The sequence below is a fragment of the Ranitomeya imitator genome, chromosome 3 (assembly GCF_032444005.1).
Source record: "Ranitomeya imitator isolate aRanImi1 chromosome 3, aRanImi1.pri, whole genome shotgun sequence".
In the NCBI taxonomy this organism is placed as follows: domain Eukaryota; kingdom Metazoa; phylum Chordata; class Amphibia; order Anura; family Dendrobatidae; genus Ranitomeya; species Ranitomeya imitator.
The window spans coordinates 81,084,548-81,107,734 of record NC_091284.1 but is presented as its reverse complement, the minus strand read 5'-3'; the positions used below and the strand labels follow the sequence as shown (position 1 = coordinate 81,107,734).

At 53.7% G+C, this 23,187-nt stretch overlaps 1 protein-coding gene across 1 annotated transcript; it reads left to right on the top strand.

The window, feature by feature from the left end:
• The first annotated feature begins 2,778 nt into the window (after positions 1 to 2,778).
• Positions 2,779 to 22,317, top strand: CPOX (coproporphyrinogen oxidase). Its single transcript, XM_069760999.1, has 7 exons — positions 2,779 to 3,272; positions 7,966 to 8,109; positions 9,318 to 9,428; positions 9,847 to 9,988; positions 10,742 to 10,960; positions 18,850 to 18,954; positions 20,515 to 22,317. The coding sequence occupies exons 1-7, from the start codon at positions 2,861 to 2,863 to the stop codon at positions 20,600 to 20,602; spliced, it is 1,221 nt and encodes a 406-aa protein (XP_069617100.1). The 5' UTR covers positions 2,779 to 2,860; the 3' UTR covers positions 20,603 to 22,317.
• The last annotated feature ends 870 nt before the right edge of the window (positions 22,318 to 23,187 follow it).

Sequence of the window (23,187 nt, the reverse complement as noted above, 5' to 3'; positions counted from 1 at the left end):
CATGCAGGTAGGACTTGGTATTCAGCAGCCTGAGGCTATGTGCTCACGTATCTGTGAGGGCTGTGGATTTTTCCGCAGCGGAATTGATAAATCCGCAGTGCAAAACCGCTGCGGTTTTTACTGCGGATTTATCGCGGTTTCTATTGCGGATTCCACTGCGGGTTTACACCTGTAGTTTTCTATTGGAGCAGGTGTAAACCCGCAGCGGAATCCGCACAAAGAATTGACATGCTGCGGAATGTAAACCGCTGCGTTTCCGCGGGGTTTTTTCCGCAGCATGTGCACTGCGGATTTCGTTTCCCATAGGTTTACATTATACTGTAAACGCATGGGAAACCGCTGCGGATCGGCAGTAAAATCCGCAGCGTACACACATACCCTTATAATTTTCAACAGTCTTATAACCTGTGTGTTCTATTAATACTTTACATAGGCCAAATGTGGTGACAGATTCCCTTTAGGGCAGTCTCACACGTCCAGATAATTCAGGTACCGGAAAAATCGGTACCGGAATTATCCGTGTCCGTATGCCGGTGCGTTTCTGTGGCACATCAGTGTGGCACACGTGCGGCACACGTGTGCCACCCGTGTGCCCACTGGGTACCACACGCACCGTGCCGGACAGTGCTAAAGTTTAGCGCTGTCCCCTGCATCTGGTGCTGAAGCCCCATTCATATCTTCCCTGCAGCAGCGTTTGCTGTAGAGAAGATATGAATAATTGTGTGTAAAATCAAGATCCAGGTCCCCACCCCCTGTGCGCCCCCCCCTCCCCCCCCCCGCGCTGTGATTAAAATACTCACCCGGCTCCCTCGCTGGCTGGCGCTGCTTCCTGTCCTGGCCGCACCTTCTCCTGTATGCGGTCACATGGGGCCGCCGATTACAATAATGAATATGCGGCTCCACCTCCCATAGGGGTGGAGCCGCATATTCATTACTGTAAATGAGCGGCCCCACGTGACCGCTCATACAGTAGAAGGTGCGGCCAGGACAGGACGCTGCGAGGGAGCCAGGAGCTGGGTGAGTATTTTAATCACAGCGGAAGGGGGGGGGGGGGGGGCGCACAGGGGGTGGGAGGGGGTGGGGACCTGGATCTTAATTTTCCACACAATTATTCATATCTTCTCTACAGCAAACGCTGCTGCAGGGAAGATATGAATGGCGGCTTCAGCACCAGTGGGGGGGGACAGCGCTTAATGTAGCGCTGTCTCCTGCACGGCACATGGACTGCACACGGACAACGTCCGTGTGCGGTACGTGTTTTACACGGACCCATTGACTTTAATGGGTCCGTATAATCCGTGCGCTCCCACGAACACTGACATGTCTCCGTGTTTGGCACACGGAGACACGGTCCGCAAAAAATCAATGACCTCTGCACAGATGCAGTGATTTTAATGTGTCTACGTGAGTCAGTGGCTCCGGTATATGAGGAAACTGTCACCTCACGTACCGGAGCCACTGACGTGTGAAACCGGCCTCAAGTGTATTTTACTGTGATTTTGCAAAGAAGAATTTCAGCCCCTAAATGTACAAAGCTGGTGGAGACTTACATCAACAAACCTGTAGCACTAAATGAACGTCACAATTTTCATATTTATAGTTTTAAATATTTAGAAAGCCGTGCATCATTTCCTTTACACATCATATTTGCTACTGTGTGTTATATCACATATAATCCCAATAAAATATCTTTAAGTTTGTGGATGTAAAGTGAAAAAATGTGGAAATGTTCACAGGGTGTGAATACTTTGTCAACGCTCTGTATGTCTGAGACCGCATTCCCATATCCGTTTGTTTTTACATCCATCAAAATGTACGTTTTTTCTCCCCTTTGCCTCCATTTTTCTCAAGTTATTACACATTGACTACTGAACTCTTTTCCATTGACAGTCCGCAATGGATCAGGTAAATATGGATGAAAATCTGCAGTAAAACTGATGGGTATCTAAGGGTACGTTCACATTATGGGTTTTTTTCCCAGTGGTCAAAGACAACGAGATATTAAAGCGGAAACCGCTTCAGGAAACTGGTGTTTTATGTCCTGAACCATTTTTGTACATTTTTATTATTGTTTATGAAGCGTTCTAATGTTTTTCGATTATTTTTCTGTTGAGATGTTTTTACTTGTTTTTTTTTAGCATTTGGGGAGGATTTTCTCATTTTTTTTTAAATCCATTAGACGGTGAATAAAACACAAGTCTTTTCTGAAGATAAAACAGTAACTGCACAGCGAGTTGTTTTCACATAGACATGAATAGCAAGGGACTTTCAAGTCTGTTTTGAGCAATTTTTCAGGCATTTTTGCAGCAGACCTGTGTGAACAAACCCTAACATTTTTCCAAGCGTCGGGCCAAGAAAACGCAACAAGTTGCATTTTTCTTGCGTCCAAATTTCGGCAAAAAACGACGCATGCGTCGCAAAACGCAGCGTTTTTGCGTGCGTTTTGTTGCGTTTTTGTTTGCGTTTTGCGTTGCGTCGCCGACGCAGCGGCGCACAACGCAAATGTGAACGTAGCCTTGGTGACACTTTGTGTAGCTGTGCTGGTTGTGTCACCGCTCAGCACAACATGTAGGAACTGTCACATGAAGGCGATAAAGACGCATCCTTCACAGACACCGCCATACACCTCGGTTGTGTCAGCGTTCTTTCTGCGCAGACTCAAGTTGTACAGAACTACAACTCCCGGCAGCCATCACTTCGACCGTGACACAAGATGACTGCTCTTCATTGGAGGTTGTGCTAGGACTACAGTTCCCGACAGGCTTTGCGGCGGACCCTTCCTCCTATAGGAGACGTGCGGAATGTCACCGTACATATAGCGCTGTCACCGGTCCGCCCCGGTGTTGTGCTGCCGGCCGTCATGTCTCTGCAGGTTGTGTTACGGGCCGGCCGGGCGGTGCGGGGGAGGCTGCCGCTGTCCTCCATGTGCGGCGGTGCCCGGGCCGTGCACGGCGCTGCTCCCCGCTCTTCTGCTCGCCCGTCTCTGCTGGTGGCTGCGGGCGCCGCGGTGACTGCCGGGCTGGTAGCGGGGTACAGTCACCTGCAGCGGGCGGACATGGCCTCGGTGGACCGCGGGGAGGATGTGGAGAAGCGCATCGCGGAGTTCATGGCTCCTCCGGTCACTGAGGTGGAGAGGCTGCGGCGGAGCGGGGGCGACATGAAGACCCGCATGGAGCTGCTCATCATGGAGACCCAGGCGGAGGTGTGCCGGGCGCTGGAGGCGGCGGACGGGGGAGCCGGCTTCACAGTGGACCGCTGGCAGAGGACGGAGGGTGCGTGATGGACGGGGAGCACTGCAAGTGCCAGGCTGCTGCCCCCGATACTGCCAGGAGCACTACAAGTGCCAGGCTGCTGCCCCTGATACCGCCAGGAGTACTACAGGTGCCAGGCTGCTGCCCCCGATACTGCCAGGAGTACTACAGGTGCCAGGCTGCTGCCCCCGATACTGCCAGGAGTACTACAGGTGCCAGGCTGCTGCCCCCGATACTGCCAGGAATACTACAGGTGCCAGGCTGCTGCCCCCGATACTGCCAGGAGTACTACAGGTGCCAGGCTGCTGCCCCCGATACTGCCAGGAATACTACAGGTGCCAGGCTGCTGCCCCCGATACTGCCAGGAATACTACAGGTGCCAGGCTGCTGCCCCCGATACTGCCAGGAGTACTACAGGTGCCAGGCTGCTGCCCCTGATACCGCCAGGAATACTACAGGTGCCAGGCTGCTGCCCCCGATACTGCCAGGAGTACTACAGGTGCCAGGCTGCTGCCCCCGATACTGCCAGGAGTACTACAGGTGCCAGGCTGCTGCCCCCGATACTGCCAGGAGTACTACAGGTGCCAGGCTGCTGCCCCTGATACCGCCAGGAGTACTACAGGTGCCAGGCTGCTGCCCCTGATACCGCCAGGAGTACTACAGGTGCCAGGCTGCTGCCCCTGATACCGCCAGGAATACTACAGGTGCCAGGCTGCTGCCCCTGATACCGCCAGGAATACTACAGGTGCCAGGCTGCTGCCCCTGATACCGCCAGGAGTACTACAGGTGCCAGGCTGCTGCCCCTGATACTGCCAGGAGTACTACAGGTGCCAGGCTGCTGCCCCTGATACCGCCAGGAGTACTACAGGTGCCAGGCTGCTGCCCCTGATACCGCCAGGAGTACTACAGGTGCCAGGCTGCTGCCCCTGATACCGCCAGGAATACTACAGGTGCCAGGCTGCTGCCCCTGATACCGCCAGGAGTACTACAGGTGCCAGGCTGCTGCCCCTGATACCGCCAGGAATACTACAGGTGCCAGGCTGCTGCCCCCGATACTGCCAGGAATACTACAGGTGCCAGGCTGCTGCCCCCGCTACTGCCAGGAGTACTACAGGTGCCAGGCTGCTGCCCCCGCTACTGCCAGGAGTACTACAGGTGCCAGGCTGCTGCCCCTGGTACTGCCAGGAGTACTACAGGTGCCAGGCTGCTGCCCCCGATACTGCCAGGAGTACTACAGGTGCCAGGCTGCTGCCCCCGATACTGCCAGGAGTACTACAGGTGCCAGGCTGCTGCCCCTGGTACTGCCAGGAGTACTACAGGTGCCAGGCTGCTGCCCCTGATACTGCCAGGAGTACTACAGGTGCCAGGCTGCTGCCCCTGGTACTGCCAGGAGTACTACAGGTGCCAGGCTGCTGCCCCTGGTACTGCCAGGAGTACTACAGGTGCCAGGCTGCTGCCCCTGGTACTGCCAGGAGTACTGCCCCTGATACCGCCAGGAGCACTACAGGTGCCAGGCTGCTGCCCCTGATACTGCCAGGAGTACTACAGGTGCCAGGCTGCTGCCCCTGGTACTGCCAGGAGTACTGCTCCTGATACCGCCAGGAGCACTACAGGTGCCAGGCTGCTGCCCCCGATACTGCCAGGAGTACTACAGGTGCCAGGCTGCTGCCCCCGATACTGCCAGGAGTACTACAGGTGCCAGGCTGCTGCCCCCGGTACTGCCAGGAGTACTACAGGTGCCAGGCTGCTGCCCCCGATACTGCCAGGAGTACTACAGGTGCCAGCCTGCTGCCCCCGATACTGCCAGGAGTACTACAGGTGCCAGGCTGCTGCCCCTGATACTGCCAGGAGTACTACAGGTGCCAGGCTGCTGCCCCTGGTACTGCCAGGAGTACTACAGGTGCCAGGCTGCTGCCCCTGGTACTGCCAGGAGTACTACAGGTGTCAGGCTGCTGCCCCTGGTACTGCCAGGAGTACTACAGGTGCCAGGCTGCTGCCCCCGGTACTGCCAGGAGTACTACAGGTACCAGGCTGCTGCCCCCGCTACTGCCAGGAGTACTACAGGTGCCAGGCTGCTGCCCCTGGTACTGCCAGGAATATTACAGGTGCCAGGCTGCTGCCCCCGATATTGCCAGGAGTACTACAGGTGCCAGGCTGCTGCCCCCGATACTGCCAGGAGTACTACAGGTGCCAGGCTGCTGCCCCTGGTACTGCCAGGAGTACTACAGGTGCCAGGCTGCTGCCCCCGGTACTGCCAGGAGTACTACAGGTGCCAGGCTGCTGCCCCTGATACTGCCAGGAGTACTACAGGTGCCAGGCTGCTGCCCCTGGTACTGCCAGGAGTACTACAGGTGCCAGGCTGCTGCCCCTGGTACTGCCAGGAGTACTACAGGTGCCAGGCTGCTGCCCCTGGTACTGCCAGGAGTACTGCCCCTGATACCGCCAGGAGCACTACAGGTGCCAGGCTGCTGCCCCTGATACTGCCAGGAGTACTACAGGTGCCAGTCTGCTGCTCCCGGTACTGCCAGGAGTACTACAGGTGCCAGGCTGCTGCCCCTGGTACTGCCAGGAGTACTACAGGTGCCAGGCTGCTGCCCTCGGTACCGCCAGGAGTACTACAGGTGCCAGGCTGCTGCCCCCCGGTACTGCCAGGAGTACTACAGGTGCCAGGCTACTGCCCCCGATACCGCCAGGAGTACTACAGGTGCCTGGCTGCTGCCCCTGATACCGCCAGGAGTACTACAGGTGCCAGGCTGCTGCCCCCGGTACTGCCAGGAGTACTACAGGTGCCAGGCTGCTGCCCCCGGTACTGCCAGGACTACTACAGGTGCCAGGCTGCTGCCCCCGCTACTGCCAGGAATACTACAGGTGCCAGGCTGCTGCCCCCGATACTGCCAGGAATACTACAGGTGCCAGGCTGCTGCCCCCGCTACTGCCAGGAGTACTACAGGTGCCAGGCTGCTGCCCCTGGTACTGCCAGGAATACTACAGGTGCCAGGCTGCTGCCCCCGATACTGCCAGGAGTACTACAGGTGCCAGGCTGCTGCCCCCGGTACTGCCAGGAGTACTACAGGTGCCAGGCTGCTACCCCTGATACTGCCAGGAGTACTACAGGTGCCAGGCTGCTGCCCCTGGTACTGCCAGGAGTACTACAGGTGCCAGGCTGCTGCCCCTGGTACTGCCAGGAGTACTACAGGTGCCAGGCTGCTGCCCCTGGTACTGCCAGGAGTACTACAGGTGCCAGGCTGCTGCCCCTGGTACTGCCAGGAGTACTACAGGTGCCAGGCTGCTGCCCCTGGTACTGCCAGGAGTACTACAGGTGCCAGGCTGCTGCCCCTGGTACTGCCAGGAGTACTACAGGTGCCAGGCTGCTGCCCCTGGTACTGCCAGGAGTACTACAGGTGCCAGGCTGCTGCCCCTGATACCGCCAGGAGCACTACAGGTGCCAGGCTGCTGCCCCTGATACTGCCAGGAGTACTACAGGTGCCAGGCTGCTGCCCCTGGTACTGCCAGGAGTACTACAGGTGCCAGACTGCTGCCCCTGATACCGCCAGGAGTACTACAGGTGCCAGGCTGCTGCCCCCGGTACTGCCAGGAGTACTACAGGTGCCAGGCTACTGCCCCCGATACCGCCAGGAGTACTACAGGTGCCAGGCTGCTGCCCCCCGGTACTGCCAGGAGTACTACAGGTGCCAGGGTGCTGCCCCCAATATTGCCAGGAGTACTACAGGTGCCAGGCTGCTGCTCCCTACTACTGCCGAGCGTACTACAGGTGCCAGGCCTCTGCCCCCCGGTACTGCCAGGAGTACTACAGGTGCCAGGCCTCTGCCCCCCGGTACTGCCAGGAGTACTACAGGTGCCAGGCTGCTGCTCCTCCCCACTACTGCTGAGCGTGCTACAGGTGCCAGGCTGCTGTCCCAATACTGCCAGGAGTACTACAGGTGCCAGGCTGCTGCTCCCCACTACTGCCTAGCGTACCACAGGTGCCAGGCTGCTGCCCCCCCCCCATCACTGCTGCCGAGCGTACTACAGGTGCCAGACTGCTGACCCTGGTACCGCCAGGTGTACTACAGCTGCCAGGCTGCTGCCCTCGGTACTGCCAGGAGTACTACAACTGCCAGGCTGCTGCCCCCGGTACTGCCAGGAGTACTACAGGTGCCAGGCTGCTGCTCCCGGTACTGCCAGGAGTACTACAGGTGCCAGTCTGCTGCCCCCGGTACTGCCAGGAGTACTACAGCTGCCAGGCTGCTGCCCCCGGTACTGCCAGGAGTACTACAGGTGCCAGGCTGCTGCCCCCGGTACTGCCAGGAGTACTACAGCTGCCAGGCTGCTGCCCCTGGTACTGCCAGGAGTACTACAGGTGCCAGGCTGCTGCCCCCACTAGTGCAGGGCGTGCTACAGCTGCCAGGCTGCGGATCACACACTCTGTACTTTGCCCCAGATTATGATGCTAGATAATGTGAACTGTATCTAGGAGAATTCCTGAGCTTAGCACAGACTCCACCCTATAGACCGCTGCTACCAATCACCAGTGTGGCTGTGGCCACCATTTGCCTGGGCGCTGGCACCTGTCACCCATAGGCTGGTCTATGCACCTGCTGATATGTTCTGATGATGCGTCTGGGCTTGTGGCTTTTGTGACCATGCTGGGTTTTGTAGTGCGGCTCTGTGCCTCCATTACTGCCCTCACACTCCCCTCCTGTTCTCCTTGCAGGTGGTGGAGGAGTCAGCTGTGTCCTGCAGGATGGAAAGGTGTTTGAGAAAGCCGGAGTCAACGTGTCAGTGGTCTACGGCCACCTGTCAGAGGAGTCCGTCCAGCAGATGAGGAGCCGCGGGAAGGAGCTGAAGACTAGAGATGGTAAATGGTGGACGTGTGACACCGCGGACCTGTGGACACTGGGGTCCTGTCTAGTAAATGGCTGGTCTGTACTTCCTGGGTGGAGGGCGCAGGTAGGGAGCGTTGTCTACACAGAGCCGACCTCTGACCTTCCTAGCGCCCACCTGTACTGTAGGAGGGAGGTGACTGGCAGATGCCACAGAAATCCAGAGTCGTGTGCTCCAGTCATGAGGCCAAGGGTGGGTGGGGGGGTGACAGACCTAGGGGAGGAGGAGAGAAGAGGACCCCCTTTATGTTCTGCTATGAAGACCCATCAGTACTATGATGGCTGTGTACAGTGTGTGACTGGTGATAGCCCCAGAATACGACCCACCATCTCCTGCTCCTCCTCACACGCCGTGCTGCCATTACTCCTTGTGCAATCTGCCGTTCAAATGATTATGTCCCACACCAGGATTGGGTGTACACCCCACACCACATTACAGGGGGCTGGGGGCTTCCTCTACATGCCTGGCCCTCTCCATCCAATTTTAGAGGTTCTTTCAGAAGTGAACCAGTCTTGAGTCTTTCTCTACATTCGTGACGGCATGAGTCAATGCAGGGTTCCCTGAAATAGTTGTTGGCTGTACGTCTGTCAGACCTTTATGGTGTCCACCAGATACCCCATGAGTATCTGGGCTAGGAGTCCAACCTTATTTCCAGAGGTGGCCACATGTGCACTAGAGAGCCTGTCTCCATGTGTCCTGTACTGTATATTATGGGGTGACCCATGGACCGTTCTCTGCTGGAACCTCGGGACACAGGAGCCTTTTCTTGGCTTTAGTGGGAAGATCTGTTAGAATGCTATAAATCGGCGGTGGGAAGCCAGTCTAGTGGCAGAGTGAGCACTAATGGGCCACCAGATGCCCACTGCTTCCCTGAGCAGGACGGGTGCCGGGGCCTGTAGATGTCCTGTCATAGGCCCAGCTCACCTTCCCATACAGAATGGAGTGGTGACGTAACCCTTTAACTGCCAAAAGCTCAGCAACATGTTCACCTTATTCTGCGCACGTGATAGAACGTGAAGATCCTGTATTGTGCAATTTGTAAATAAATTAATGAACATCCTGGTAGGCGTCAGTAGGTAATCCGCATGACCATGAGCAGGCCTCCTGCTTGTCTCGGGTCACTTTATTGGGTGTTTTGCTAATGTTTGGCTCTGATATATTTGTTTTATTTATATATTTTAGGGAAACTGCCCTTCTGCGCCATGGGAGTCAGCTCTGTCATCCACCCCAAGAATCCGCATGTTCCCACCATTCACTTTAACTACAGATACTTTGAAATTGAGGATGCCGATGGTGAGTATGAAGAAGACTTGTGATGTGTCAAAACTATTAGTTGTTTTTTTTTGCTCAACAGCAAACTAATATTGGGGAGGGGTGGCAGCACTATTTCTTCTTTCAAAAGGTAGATCTAGAGATAAATTATAGAGGATGTGAACCAGTGATCTTTAGATCGCTTCTACAATGCTATGAAATCCATCGGACATGACCGAGTAGTCAGTTACTAACCTGACCCAATGCCATAGTAAAGCATTGGACCCCCAAATTGGGAAGCGTACGTTCCTAGGAGGGCTTGCTCACACTGAGTGGCTGGTGTGAACGCAGCCTTACGCTTTTTGGGTGACTTGTTTATTAGCTCGGTGGATCTTGAAATATTAATGTTGGTGACTGATGTTTCCTCGACTCTCACGATTGACTTATTTTCTTACCTTAGGTAAAAAGCAGTGGTGGTTCGGCGGTGGGACAGACCTAACGCCAACGTATCTGAACCAGGAGGATGTGGTACATTTCCATCAGACCCTGAAAGAGGCATGTGATAAACACAGTCCGGGGTTCTACCCGAAGTTCAAGAAGTGGTACGTGACCACTGCTCTCCTGTGAGACGTCTGATCACACGGCGACTGCTGATGACTTCCGTTCTCTGACATGCTTCACTGTCGGGCGTTATTTATTCCTGTCCTTCTAATAGAACACCATTATATTGCACTGTGAGCGTTATGAACACCCCTGCTCTGCACATACAGACAGTAGAAGATTTCCCATCTATCTTGTGAGCAGGGCCGTCTGTACAGGGAGATAATGACTAGCAGACACCCCGGGCCTTCCTGATAGTGAGGGCGGGGGCTCACAGAATGCTGACCCCTGGTATCACGTAACGCCCTGATCGGGGTGTGCGAGCAGCTCTGTACCACTGACCCCACTGGGCGGCAGAGGGGCGAGTGGATCACACACCATTACTATATGTCCCTCATAAAGTGACACTGAGCCTAAGGTCTCACGCAGACATCCGTTTATTGCACTTGGGCTGGGGGGCTAAATTCCTCTTGAATAGAACATTCCCTCTATCCTAAAATTGAAAAACTACGTCCATCTTCAAATCTCTAGTATCTGCTTTAGGGCTCATCCTGTACCCAAAACTTGTTTTCCAGTCCCTCGTCATCTGACCCTGCGATGCAGAGCCCCGTAATATGTCCCCCTATGATCAGTGAATTTATGGGATTAGTGTCAGCACTTCACGTTGTGAGTTTGCAGTAACACAACACGCCCCGGGGATTTATCGCTTGTCTTCGGTCTCGCTCCTCCGTTACCGAGGACTGTTGTCTTTTCAGGTGTGACGATTACTTCTTCATCAAGCATCGCGGTGAACGCAGAGGGGTCGGTGGCATTTTCTTTGATGATCTGGACTCCCCATCAAGAGATGAACTTTTCCAGTTTGTGAAGAGTTGTGCGAAGGCTGTGGTGCCGTGTTACATCCCTATCGTGAATAAGCACAAGAATGACGCCTTCAGCCCGGAGGAGAAGATGTGGCAGCAGCTGCGCAGAGGACGGTGAGCATTTTACCACAAAAAAATGTGAAAACTTATTGACTCGCATATAAGCTGGGTATGCATGGCTCCTCTCAATCCCTATCCTGGTATGCATGGCTCCCCTCAATCCCTATCCTAGTATGCATGGCTCCCCTCAATCCCTATCCTGGTATGCATGGCTCCCCTCAATCCCTATCCTGGTATGCATGGCTCCCCTCAATCCCTATCCTGGTATGCATGGGGCTCCCCTCATCCCTATCCTGGTATGCATGGGGCTCCCCTCATCCCTATCCTGGTATGCATGGGGCTCCCCTCATCCCCATCCTGGTATGCATGGGGCTCCCCTCATCCCTATCCTGGTATGCATGGGGCTCCCCTCATCCCTATCCTGGTATGCATGGGGCTCCCCCCATCCTGGTATGCATGGGGCTCCCCTCATCCATATCCTGGTATGCATGGGGCTCCCCTCATCCCTATCCTGGTATGCATGGGGCTCCCCCCATCCTGGTATGCATGGGGCTCCCCTCATCCCTATCCTGGTATGCATGGGGCTCCCCTCATCCCTATCCTGGTATGCATGGGGCTCCCCTCATCCCTATCCTGGTATGCATGGGGCTCCCCTCATCCCTATCCTGGTATGCATGGGGCTCCCCTCATGCCTATCCTGGTATGCATGGGGTTCCCCTCATCCCTATCCTGGTATGCATGCTGCTCCCCTCATCCCTATCCTGGTATGCATGGGGCTCCCTCCATCCTGGTATGCATGGGGCTCCCCTCATGCCTATCCTGGTATGCATGCTGCTCCCCTCATCCCTATCCTGGTATGCATGGCTCCCCTCAATCCCTATCCTGGTATGCATGGCTCCCCTCAATCCCTATCCTGGTATGCATGGGGCTCCCCTCATCCCTATCCTGGTATGCATGGGGCTCCCCTCATCCCTATCCTGGTATGCATGGGGCTCCCCTCATCCCTATCCTGGTATGCATGGCTCCCCCTCATCCCTATCCTGGTATGCATGGGGCTCCCTCCATCCTGGTATGCATGGGGCTCCCCTCATGCCTATCCTGGTATGCATGCTGCTCCCCTCATCCCTATCCTGGTATGCATGGGGCTCCCCCCATCCTGGTATGCATGGGGCTCCCCTCATCCATATCATGGTATGCATGGGGCTCCCCTCATCCATATCATGGTATGCATGGGGCTCCCCTCATCCATATCATGGTATGCATGGGGCTCCCCTCATCCATATCATGGTATGCATGGGGCTCCCCTCATCCATATCATGGTATGCATGGGGCTCCCCTCATCCCTATCCTGGTATGCATGGGGCTCCCCCCATCCTGGTATGCATGGGGCTCCCCTCATCCCTATCCTGGTATGCATGGGGCTCCCCCATCCCTATCCTGGTATGCATGGGGCTCCCCTCATCCCTATCCTGGTATGCATGGGGCTCCCCCCATCCTGGTATGCATGGGGCTCCCCCCATCCTGGTATGCATGGGGCTCCCCCCATCCTGGTATGCATGGGGCTCCCCCCATCCTGGTATGCATGGGGCTCCCCCCATCCTGGTATGCATGGGGCTCCCCCCATCCTGGTATGCATGGGGCTCCCCCCATCCTGGTATGCATGGGGCTCCCCCCATCCTGGTATGCATGGGGCTCCCCCCATCCTGGTATGCATGGGGCTCCCCCCATCCTGGTATGCATGGGGCTCCCCCCATCCTGGTATGCATGGGGCTCCCCCCATCCTGGTATGCATGGGGCTCCCCTCATCCCTATCCTGGTATGCATGGGGCTCCCCTCATCCCTATCCTGGTATGCATGGGGCTCCCCTCATCCCTATCCTGGTATGCATGGGGCTCCCCCATCCTGGTATGCATGGGGCTCCCCTCATCCATATCATGGTATGCATGGGGCTCCCCTCATCCCTATCCTGGTATGCATGGGGCTCCCCCCATCCTGGTATGCATGGGGCTCCCCTCATCCATATCATGGTATGCATGGGGTTCCCCTCATCCCTATCCTGGTATGCATGGGGCTCCCCCCATCCTGGTATGCATGGGGCTCCCCTCATCCATATCATGGTATGCATGGGGCTCCCCTCATCCCTATCCTGGTATGCATGGGGCTCCCCTCATCCCTATCCTGGTATGCATGGGGCTCCCCTCATCCCTATCCTGGTATGCATGGGGCTCCCCTCATCCCTATCCTGGTATGCATGGGGCTCCCCTCATCCCTATCCTGGTATGCATGGGGCTCCCCCATCCTGGTATGCATGGGGCTCCCCTCATCCATATCATGGTATGCATGGCTCCCCCTCATCCCTATCCTAGTATGCATGGGGCCCCCCTCATACCTATCCTAGTATGCATGGCCCCCCCCCCCCCTCATCCCTATCCTGGTATGCATGGGGCTCCCCCCATCCTGGTATGCATGGGGCTCCCCTCATCCCTATCCTGGTATGCATGGGGCTCCCCCCATCCTGGTATGCATGGGGCTCCTCTCATCCCTATCCTGGTATGCATGGGGTTCCCCCTATCCTGGTATGCATGGGGCTCCCCTCATCCCTATCCTGGTATGCATGGGGCTCCCCTCATCCCTATCCTGGTATGCATGGGGCTCCCCCATCCTGGTATGCATGGGGCTCCTCTCATCCCTATCATGGTATGCATGGCTCCCCCTCATCCCTATCCTAGTATGCATGGGGCCCCCCTCATCCCTATCCTGGTATGCATGGGGCTCCCCCCATCCTGGTATGCATGGGGCTCCTCTCATCCCTATCCTGGTATGCATGGGGTTCCCCCTATCCTGGTATGCATGGGGCTCCCCTCATCCCTATCCTGGTATGCATGGGGCTCCCCTCATCCCTATCCTGGTATGCATGGGGCTCCCCCATCCTGGTATGCATGGGGCTCCCCTCATCCATATCATGGTATGCATGGCTCCCCCTCATCCCTATCCTAGTATGCATGGGGCCCCCCTCATACCTATCCTAGTATGCATGGCCCCCCCCCCCCCCCTCATCCCTATCCTGGTATGCATGGGGCTCCCCCCATCCTGGTATGCATGGGGCTCCCCTCATCCCTATCCTGGTATGCATGGGGCTCCCCCCATCCTGGTATGCATGGGGCTCCTCTCATCCCTATCCTGGTATGCATGGGGTTCCCCCTATCCTGGTATGCATGGGGCTCCCCTCATCCCTATCCTGGTATGCATGGGGCTCCCCTCATCCCTATCCTGGTATGCATGGGGCTCCCCCCATCCTGGTATGCATGGGGCTCCCCCCATCCTGGTATGCATGGGGCTCCCCCCATCCTGGTATGCATGGGGCTCCCCCCATCCTGGTATGCATGGGGCTCCCCCCATCCTGGTATGCATGGGGCTCCCCCCATCCTGGTATGCATGGGGCTCCCCCCATCCTGGTATGCATGGGGCTCCCCCCATCCTGGTATGCATGGGGCTCCCCCCATCCTGGTATGCATGGGGCTCCCCCCATCCTGGTATGCATGGGGCTCCCCCCATCCTGGTATGCATGGGGCTCCCCCCATCCTGGTATGCATGGGGCTCCCCCCATCCTGGTATGCATGGGGCTCCCCCCATCCTGGTATGCATGGGGCTCCCCCCATCCTGGTATGCATGGGGCTCCCCTCATCCCTATCCTGGTATGCATGGGGCTCCCCTCATCCCTATCCTGGTATGCATGGGGCTCCCCCATCCTGGTATGCATGGGGCTCCCCTCATCCATATCATGGTATGCATGGGGCTCCCCTCATCCCTATCCTGGTATGCATGGGGCTCCCCCATCCTGGTATGCATGGGGCTCCCCTCATCCATATCATGGTATGCATGGGGCTCCCCTCATCCCTATCCTGGTATGCATGGGGCTCCCCCCATCCTGGTATGCATGGGGCTCCCCTCATCCATATCATGGTATGCATGGGGCTCCCCTCATCCATATCATGGTATGCATGGGGCTCCCCTCATCCATATCATGGTATGCATGGGGCTCCCCTCATCCCTATCCTGGTATGCATGGGGCTCCCCCCATCCTGGTATGCATGGGGCTCCCCTCATCCCTATCCTGGTATGCATGGGGCTCCTCTCATCCCTATCCTGGTATGCATGGGGTTCCCCCTATCCTGGTATGCATGGGGCTCCCCTCATCCCTATCCTGGTATGCATGGGGCTCCCCTCATCCCTATCCTGGTATGCATGGGGCTCCCCCATCCTGGTATGCATGGGGCTCCCCTCATCCATATCATGGTATGCATGGCTCCCCCTCATCCCTATCCTAGTATGCATGGGGCCCCCCTCATACCTATCCTAGTATGCATGGCCCCCCCCCCCCCTCATCCCTATCCTGGTATGCATGGGGCTCCCCCCATCCTGGTATGCATGGGGCTCCCCTCATCCCTATCCTGGTATGCATGGGGCTCCCCCCATCCTGGTATGCATGGGGCTCCTCTCATCCCTATCCTGGTATGCATGGGGTTCCCCCTATCCTGGTATGCATGGGGCTCCCCTCATCCCTATCCTGGTATGCATGGGGCTCCCCCATCCTGGTATGCATGGGGCTCCTCTCATCCCTATCATGGTATGCATGGCTCCCCCTCATCCCTATCCTAGTATGCATGGGGCCCCCCTCATCCCTATCCTGGTATGCATGGGGCTCCCCCCATCCTGGTATGCATGGGGCTCCTCTCATCCCTATCCTGGTATGCATGGGGTTCCCCCTATCCTGGTATGCATGGGGCTCCCCTCATCCCTATCCTGGTATGCATGGGGCTCCCCTCATCCCTATCCTGGTATGCATGGGGCTCCCCCATCCTGGTATGCATGGGGCTCCTCTCATCCCTATCATGGTATGCATGGCTCCCCCTCATCCCTATCCTAGTATGCATGGGGCCCCCCTCATACCTATCCTAGTATGCATGGCCCCCCCCCCTCATCCCTATCCTGGTATGCATGGGGCTCCCCCCATCCTGGTATGCATGGGGCTCCCCTCATCCCTATCCTGGTATGCATGGGGCTCCCCTCATCCCTATCCTGGTATGCATGGGGCTCCCCCATCCTGGTATGCATGGGGCTCCTCTCATCCCTATCATGGTATGCATGGCTCCCCCTCATCCCTATCCTAGTATGCATGGGGCCCCCCTCATACCTATCCTAGTATGCATGGCCCCCCCCCCCCTCATCCCTATCCTGGTATGCATGGGGCTCCCCCCATCCTGGTATGCATGGGGCTCCCCTCATCCCTATCCTGGTATGCATGGGGCTCCCCTCATCCCTATCCTGGTATGCATGGGGCTCCCCTCATCCCTATCCTGGTATGCATGGGGCTCCCCTCATCCCTATCCTGGTATGCATGGGGCTCCCCTCATCCCTATCCTGGTATGCATGGGGCTCCCCTCATCCATATCATGGTATGCATGGGGCTCCCCTCATCCCTATCCTGGTATGCATGGGGCTCCCCCCATCCTGGTATGCATGGGGCCCCCCTCATACCTATCCTAGTATGCATGCCCCCCCCCCCCTCATCCCTATCCTGGTATGCATGGGGCTCCCCCCATCCTGGTATGCATGGGGCTCCCCCCATCCTGGTATGCATGGGGCTCCCCTCATCCATATCATGGTATGCATGGGGCTCCCCTCATCCCTATCCTGGTATGCATGGGGCTCCCCCCATCCTGGTATGCATGGGGCTCCCCTCATCCCTATCCTGGTATGCATGGGGCTCCCCTCATCCCTATCCTGGTATGCATGGGGCTCCTCTCATCCCTATCCTGGTATGCATGGGGCTCCCCTCATCCCTATCCTGGTATGCATGGGGCTCCCCTCATCCCTATCCTGGTATGCATGGGGCTCCCCTCATCCCTATCCTGGTATGCATGGGGCTCCCCTCATCCCTATCCTGGTATGCATGGGGCTCCCCTCATCCCTATCCTGGTATGCATGGGGCTCCCCTCATCCCTATCCTGGTATGCATGGGGCCCCCCTCATCCCTATCCTGGTATGCATGGGGCCCCCCTCATCCCTATCCTGGTATGCATGGGGTTCCCCCTATCCTGGTATGCATGGGGCTCCCCTCATCCCTATCCTGGTATGCATGGGGCCCCCCTCATCCCTATCCTGGTATGCATGGGGCTCCCCCATCCTGGTATGCATGGGGCTCCCCTCATCCCTATCCTGGTATGCATGGCGCCCCTCATCCCTATCCTGGTATGCATGGCGCCCCCTCATCCCTATCCTGGTATGCATGGGCCCCATCATAAAAACATCTAAAAAAAACATCCTACTTACCGTCCCTGCGCTCCGTCGCAGTGTCTTGCTCCATTGCAAGCAGCTGCATCAGACAGGTGATCACGTGTGCCCGCTACTTAAGGGAATGAATATTCACTGCCCTCCACACCAATGTTTGTGGAGGGCAGTGAATATTCATTCCCTTAAGTAGCGGGCACACAAGATCGCCGATCCGCTGCTGGAAGCTGGCGCCTGCGACTCCTGTGACCCGCTGCTCCGCCGCCGCTGCTCCCCTGTGTCTTCTGGGACCCTCACTCGAGTATGATCCAAGGGGGTACTTTTTCAGCTCAAAATGAAATGTGGTGAAAAACTCTGCTTATACTCGAGTATATAAGGTATATAGATAGATACATAAATTGTGTATTTGTGAAAAGAGAATTGGGCACCAGTTGCTGAAATCAAGCAATGTTCACTGGTTCACACCTCAATATGCCTCCTTAGGATCTCTGTAGGGCGGTGCACTCACATGGGTAGCATCAAGGTAAGTCATAAGAAATGGAAAGAATTGGAGCACTCGCCCAGATCCTTCTGATGTGCAATTTTATTCCATGGTAGAACATGACATCAAACCATATTAAAGTGCGGAGTGCAGATAGGGGGAGCCCTGCAGATGAGAGGGCCTGACTGACTATGGCCGTTTCACGCTTGCTTAGTGCTTCTACGGGTCCATGCAAAGCAAGCGCGAAACGGCCGTAGTCAGTCAGGCCCTCTCATCTGCAGGGCTCCCCTGTATCCGCACGTTAATATGGTTTGATGTCATCTTCTACCATGGAATAAAATTGCACATCAAGAAGGATCGGGGCGAGTGCTCCAATTCTTTCAATGTCTTACGATTTACCTGGATACGTAAACCATCTGTGCTGCCGCCCAGGCACAGGGTAGACATTTATAGGACTAGGACCACAAAGCAGCTTGGGTCTTGCAAAATCAAATCATATGCAAAAAAGTAGTTGTGATGTTTATCTGCAGCTTGCACTGATGTTATTACAATGTCGCATTAAATGTAGAAATTGCAATTCTACACGAACTAATGTCACACGACCGACGTTGAACTCTGCTAGAAAAGGGACTTGTGATCACTATCCGGGCTCGGACTGTCATGGTTCCGTAACAAGATCACATTCAGGATCAGTGCGTGCGATGTGGCGGAGGATCCTCTGACCGGTATACATGGACCGTTGCCTTTTGTGAAGTGATCTCCCCTCTGATGTGACGTTGGGTGACAAGGTCGAGACTAGTGTGTATCCTGAATGTAAACACCAGGGGGCGCTCATGTACAATTCTACAAATTGTGAGCCCTCTGGGTTTGCAGTGGACATCTTGGCCTCTGCTGCATGTAAATGTATGGGAGACGTCACCCGATAGGAGTAAATCTGGAGCGAGACCTATATACTGGGCACCCACATTAGAGAAGACAGGCTGATTTTAAATGAACACTTTTGGGCTTCCAATGGGAAACTTTTTTTTTTTCTCTATCCTTTTGTTATCAATAATATTCCTTCTTGTGAAGAATGCAGTAAAAACCGATATCACATCTGACTTTTCGCCTTATTGCCTTTAATGTATGATAAAGCTGTATTAATAACACCATTTTGTTTTCTGTATCCCAGATATGTGGAGTTTAATCTGGTTTATGACAGAGGTACCAAATTTGGGCTTGCAACCCCCGGCTCTAGGATTGAGAGCATTCTTATGTCGCTGCCGCTCACTGCCAGGTAGGTATTTATTACTAATATATAACCCTTAAAAAATATTCATAAGACCACCATCCATGAGAAATAATATTTTATTTAAACATAATAGTCACAATAGATTGAGCAATAGAATATTGGATGAAATATAGTATATGGGCAACTTATTATTTTTCACTGTAGGTTATGATGTATCTTTATTTATAATCATATAGATTTTTTTTATGCACATATAGGAATAATGGGGATAGGATATATATTAAATCATGTGGCTATTTCCTGTATTAATTATATTTGGTTATTAGTATTTTAAATTTTGGAGGGTGCACATATTTATATGATTAATTTATTAATATTTTATATATTTTTGTAAGATTCACAGATATAATTATTAATTTTTGTATTGATACTGTATAATAAGAGAATTCCGTATAATAATTTGAGTTATTTTTAATTATAGCAAAGCATATATTTGTTTGTTTTTATGAATTAATATTGCCCCTTCATTTGATATACTTTTCCTCAGTTAACATGGCTGCGGTGATGCCGAGCCCCGTGACACGCATGCGCCGTCTCCGTCCTTTGCTAGGGTTTCTGGGAGATGTGCCGCCGACTGGGTCCTATGGGACGCACTCAGTGACGTACTTCCGGGTCCCGATCTAAGTGATGGCGGCGGTTGCGTGGTGATCGCGGCGCCATATACCTATGGCGTCTCCTTAATTTAGATTAAGTGCAGCTGTATGTGAGCTATTTAATGCCTCTGCACCCTGCCCACATCGCTCCCTGACGAAGCGGAAAGTGAAACGGGCGTTGGAGTGGTGTGTGCGGGGGCAGTGGCGTCCTGATACTGGTTGGTACTTGGGCATTATACTGGCTGGCGCCCAATCAGAGCTGGCGTCACTGGCCCCGCCTCCTATCGAATTGAGCAGGAAGAGGAAGTCTGAGATCAGCTGCAGCCTGAACTTCCTCTTCTTGTTCGATTTGTCAGAAGAAGGCGGAGACAGTGGTGCTGATTGGGCGCCAGGGTCACATGTCACAACACCGCACGGCAGCCCCAGGAAGAGCGAGTGCCGACACCGCTGGAACGGTGCCAGCACAGGAGGTGGGTATAGGCTTTATTATTTTATGGGAGGCAAACATTTTGATCAAGAAGGGGTTGGGCTAGTAGTGGACGACCCCTTTTAGCCTCTTTAAAAAAAAAAAAAAACACAAAAAAAAACACTTCCAACATTCCAGCAGAGAGAGAGACAGATATATGTTACATGTACAGTAGAGTAGGACCCATCAGAGGGAGATCACCTTGCCGTGGTTGATGGGCATACATGAATTGGCCAATTTATGCGCTAAGAACCTTCATTTTCACTATTGTAAGTTTTATGAAAAAAAAAAAAGTTATTGAAAAAATATTTTTGGGAAGTATAATCTATATTGAATGTTTGTGTTTTCACATGGCCTAGATTCATGCACATGTGCTGCTATGTTCTTTTTGTCTATGTAGATAATTTAATATATATATATTTTTTTTTTTTTATAAAATCTGTTACTTACAGGACGGCTTTGTAACTTCTCTTTTTGTTTTCTCAGATGGGAATATATGCATGTGCCTCCTTCAGAGTCTCGGGAGGCAGAGATCCTCAAAGTTCTGCGGGAACCCAAAGACTGGGTGCATTAATTATCTCGGGGACGTCATACACTATGCCATAACCGGAAGAAGGAACCTTGTCATGAGAAAAGCATCTGTGCTCTTTCTTCCTTTTTATACGTGCCTTACCTGTTTAGTGCGCTTTTTTCTTTTGCTGCTGTTCTCGTTTGTCCGTGATTCATCCAGGAACTGGACCTCACGAGAGATACTTGATATGTGATGACCACTTTGATGTATTTCTATCAAATCTTATACATATGATTTCTTTATAGACCTGATCATTTCAGTACTACAATTCCAGCGTCCTGTCCTGTAATCCGAAGGGAGTTGTAGTTCTACAATCGCAGGAGAGCCATCGGGTTGGAAGCCTGTGCACTAGATATTAAAGGGATTCTCCTGACACAAATGCGCTCATTTCCCAGGGGCTGGATTCTGATAAATACCAAAATAAATCCTACTCGCATGCTGTCACTCTATGGTATGGTCTGGAGGCGATGACCTCGGCAGCTTGTGAATGGCTGCATCGATCAACGCGCATCAGCAGAAAAACCTCCAGGTGATGCGCGGTACAAATCACCTGATCACTGTCGCTTTTCACAAACCACAGTGGTCCTACGGCTGGCTGAATTGCATGGCCATGGCTTCCAGCGCCGTCATAGACCACGTAGCGATCTGTGCTGGATACAGGATTGTTAATGCATGTGAATTTGATTTTATTTGGATATTTTTACAGGATCCATCCTCAAGATAAAGAGCGCCTTTTGCATAGACAACCCCTTTACATGTAATTTTTTTATAATTAGTTGGAATATAGGTATTTTGCTCTGGACATTAGTGAGCAATTGGGTAATACAATTACAAGGGATTGTGTTTTGTATCTTCAAAGAAATACCTGGCTTTTGCAGATGGAGTGAGTTAAAGGGAAGCTGTCACCATGGTGTATTTTTGTTTTCTTTTTTGCTACTTCATCTGAGTAGGAAAACAAACCCTGATTCCAACGATGTATCTCTTTGTATTGCAACTGCTGCAACCAGTAAACGATCAGAGTTTTTAGATGCAGCAGAGCTGAGAAAGCTAACCACGACCACTGATTGGCAGCTTTCTGTCTGCACTGTATATTGACAGCTACTAATCCGTGCTGGGGGCATGATTCGACCAGGAGGCACACAACACCTCTAGTCCTGCAGTGATAATCTCCTGCTGATAAAACACTCATTAGGCTGTGTGCTGTTTCGATACAATAAGTGACACATCGCAGTAATCAGACTCTCAGATTACATAGCAAATTCTGCTGACAGATTCCCTGTAAATTGTACTGTGACGTCAGAGCTGATGCCATAAATTTGGGTTTTTAATAAATGACAAAGTCCTCAGTACCGCCACCCGGTCTATCCTCTATTCTGGCGTCACCAGCAGTACTTCCATGTCCTGTCTGTATGTGCAGTCGGCGCTGTTATTAGTCTAAGCATTGCACTTCTTGCGTTTCCCCGCTGTTGCCGCTCTCTGCTGCAGGTGTTTTCTTCCTGTCTTCTGTGTCTGCTGCGATCCCTGCGAGAGATCTTCATCCTCTGCGCTCCAGGAGAATGAGATGATACTGAATTTTATATGTAATTGTGCACTGATGATTTCGGACTGTGACGATGCCAAGCTGATTTTTATACTTTTGTATTTATTTTGATCAGGAAAGTACAGCAGGAAACATTTGTTATTATAAATGAAATAAAATATTTTATGTCCAATTATAATGGGACTTTGTTACTTGTAGAATATGAATTTACTACAAATTCCAATGACCTCTACAGTATAAAGAAGCTTTTCAGGATTAGAAAAACATGGCTGCTAGTTTTTAAAAACCGTGCCACCCCTGCCCACAGCTTGTACATGGTATTACAGCTCAGCATCGGTAACTTCAATGGTGTGAAAGAAAGCAGGCATGAACGCCTAGCAGTACATACGACTTTATCGATCACCCGTGACAGCACCACGTGAGAGGGGATCCGCCCTTCAAGTACCTTAAACCTAAAGGCTAAAATGGGTAGCACCTCTCCTTCGCATCAGTTGGTTTTCTGACCTTAACGAGGGATCATTTTACAGGCGTACCTGAAGATTGACAAGCCAAAGATCTATTTCATCCCTCTGGCAGTGATCTCGTCCCTGCCTCAGCCAATGCGGGGTTCCTGGAAGTGCCACAGTGGGTCCATGGGGACTTTCACTCAAATGCAGATGCAAGTAAGCGGCATCCCAGGATGGTGAAGCCCTGCTCTGGTACAGTTTATGCCCTGGCATGCATCGGGAGACGCTATGGATGCCCACCAGAGAGCGTGTTTGGATGGCCGGAGGCGTGACCGAGTATTGCAGGTCTGAAGGTGCACATGGAGGTGAGCCGGAATGACCTGAGCCTGGAGCCATGCCGGGATGATGGAAGTGCACAGAGCCTGATAATCCGTAACTTCTGGTTGGGTGGGCAGTAGCGAGGGCCACACATTTAAGTGCAGCAAGGCCTATAGATAAACTCTAACTTGCTCAGCATCCCCTCCAGGATAATGGAAAACACCAAGCAGCAGCCTGATTGGAAGCCCCAGAAGCAGGTGGAGCGGCGGTGACCCCGTGGCAGT

Bases quoted from the DNA above. Each gene is read 5' to 3' on its own strand.
- CPOX (XM_069760999.1), top strand. From the start codon at position 2,861: ATGTCTCTGCAGGTTGTGTTACGGGCCGGCCGGGCGGTGCGGGGGAGG. The intron at 8,110-9,317 runs GTAAATGGTGGA...TATATATTTTAG, and splicing joins GGAGCTGAAGACTAGAGATG to GGAAACTGCCCTTCTGCGCC. The intron at 9,429-9,846 runs GTGAGTATGAAG...TTCTTACCTTAG, and splicing joins TGAAATTGAGGATGCCGATG to GTAAAAAGCAGTGGTGGTTC.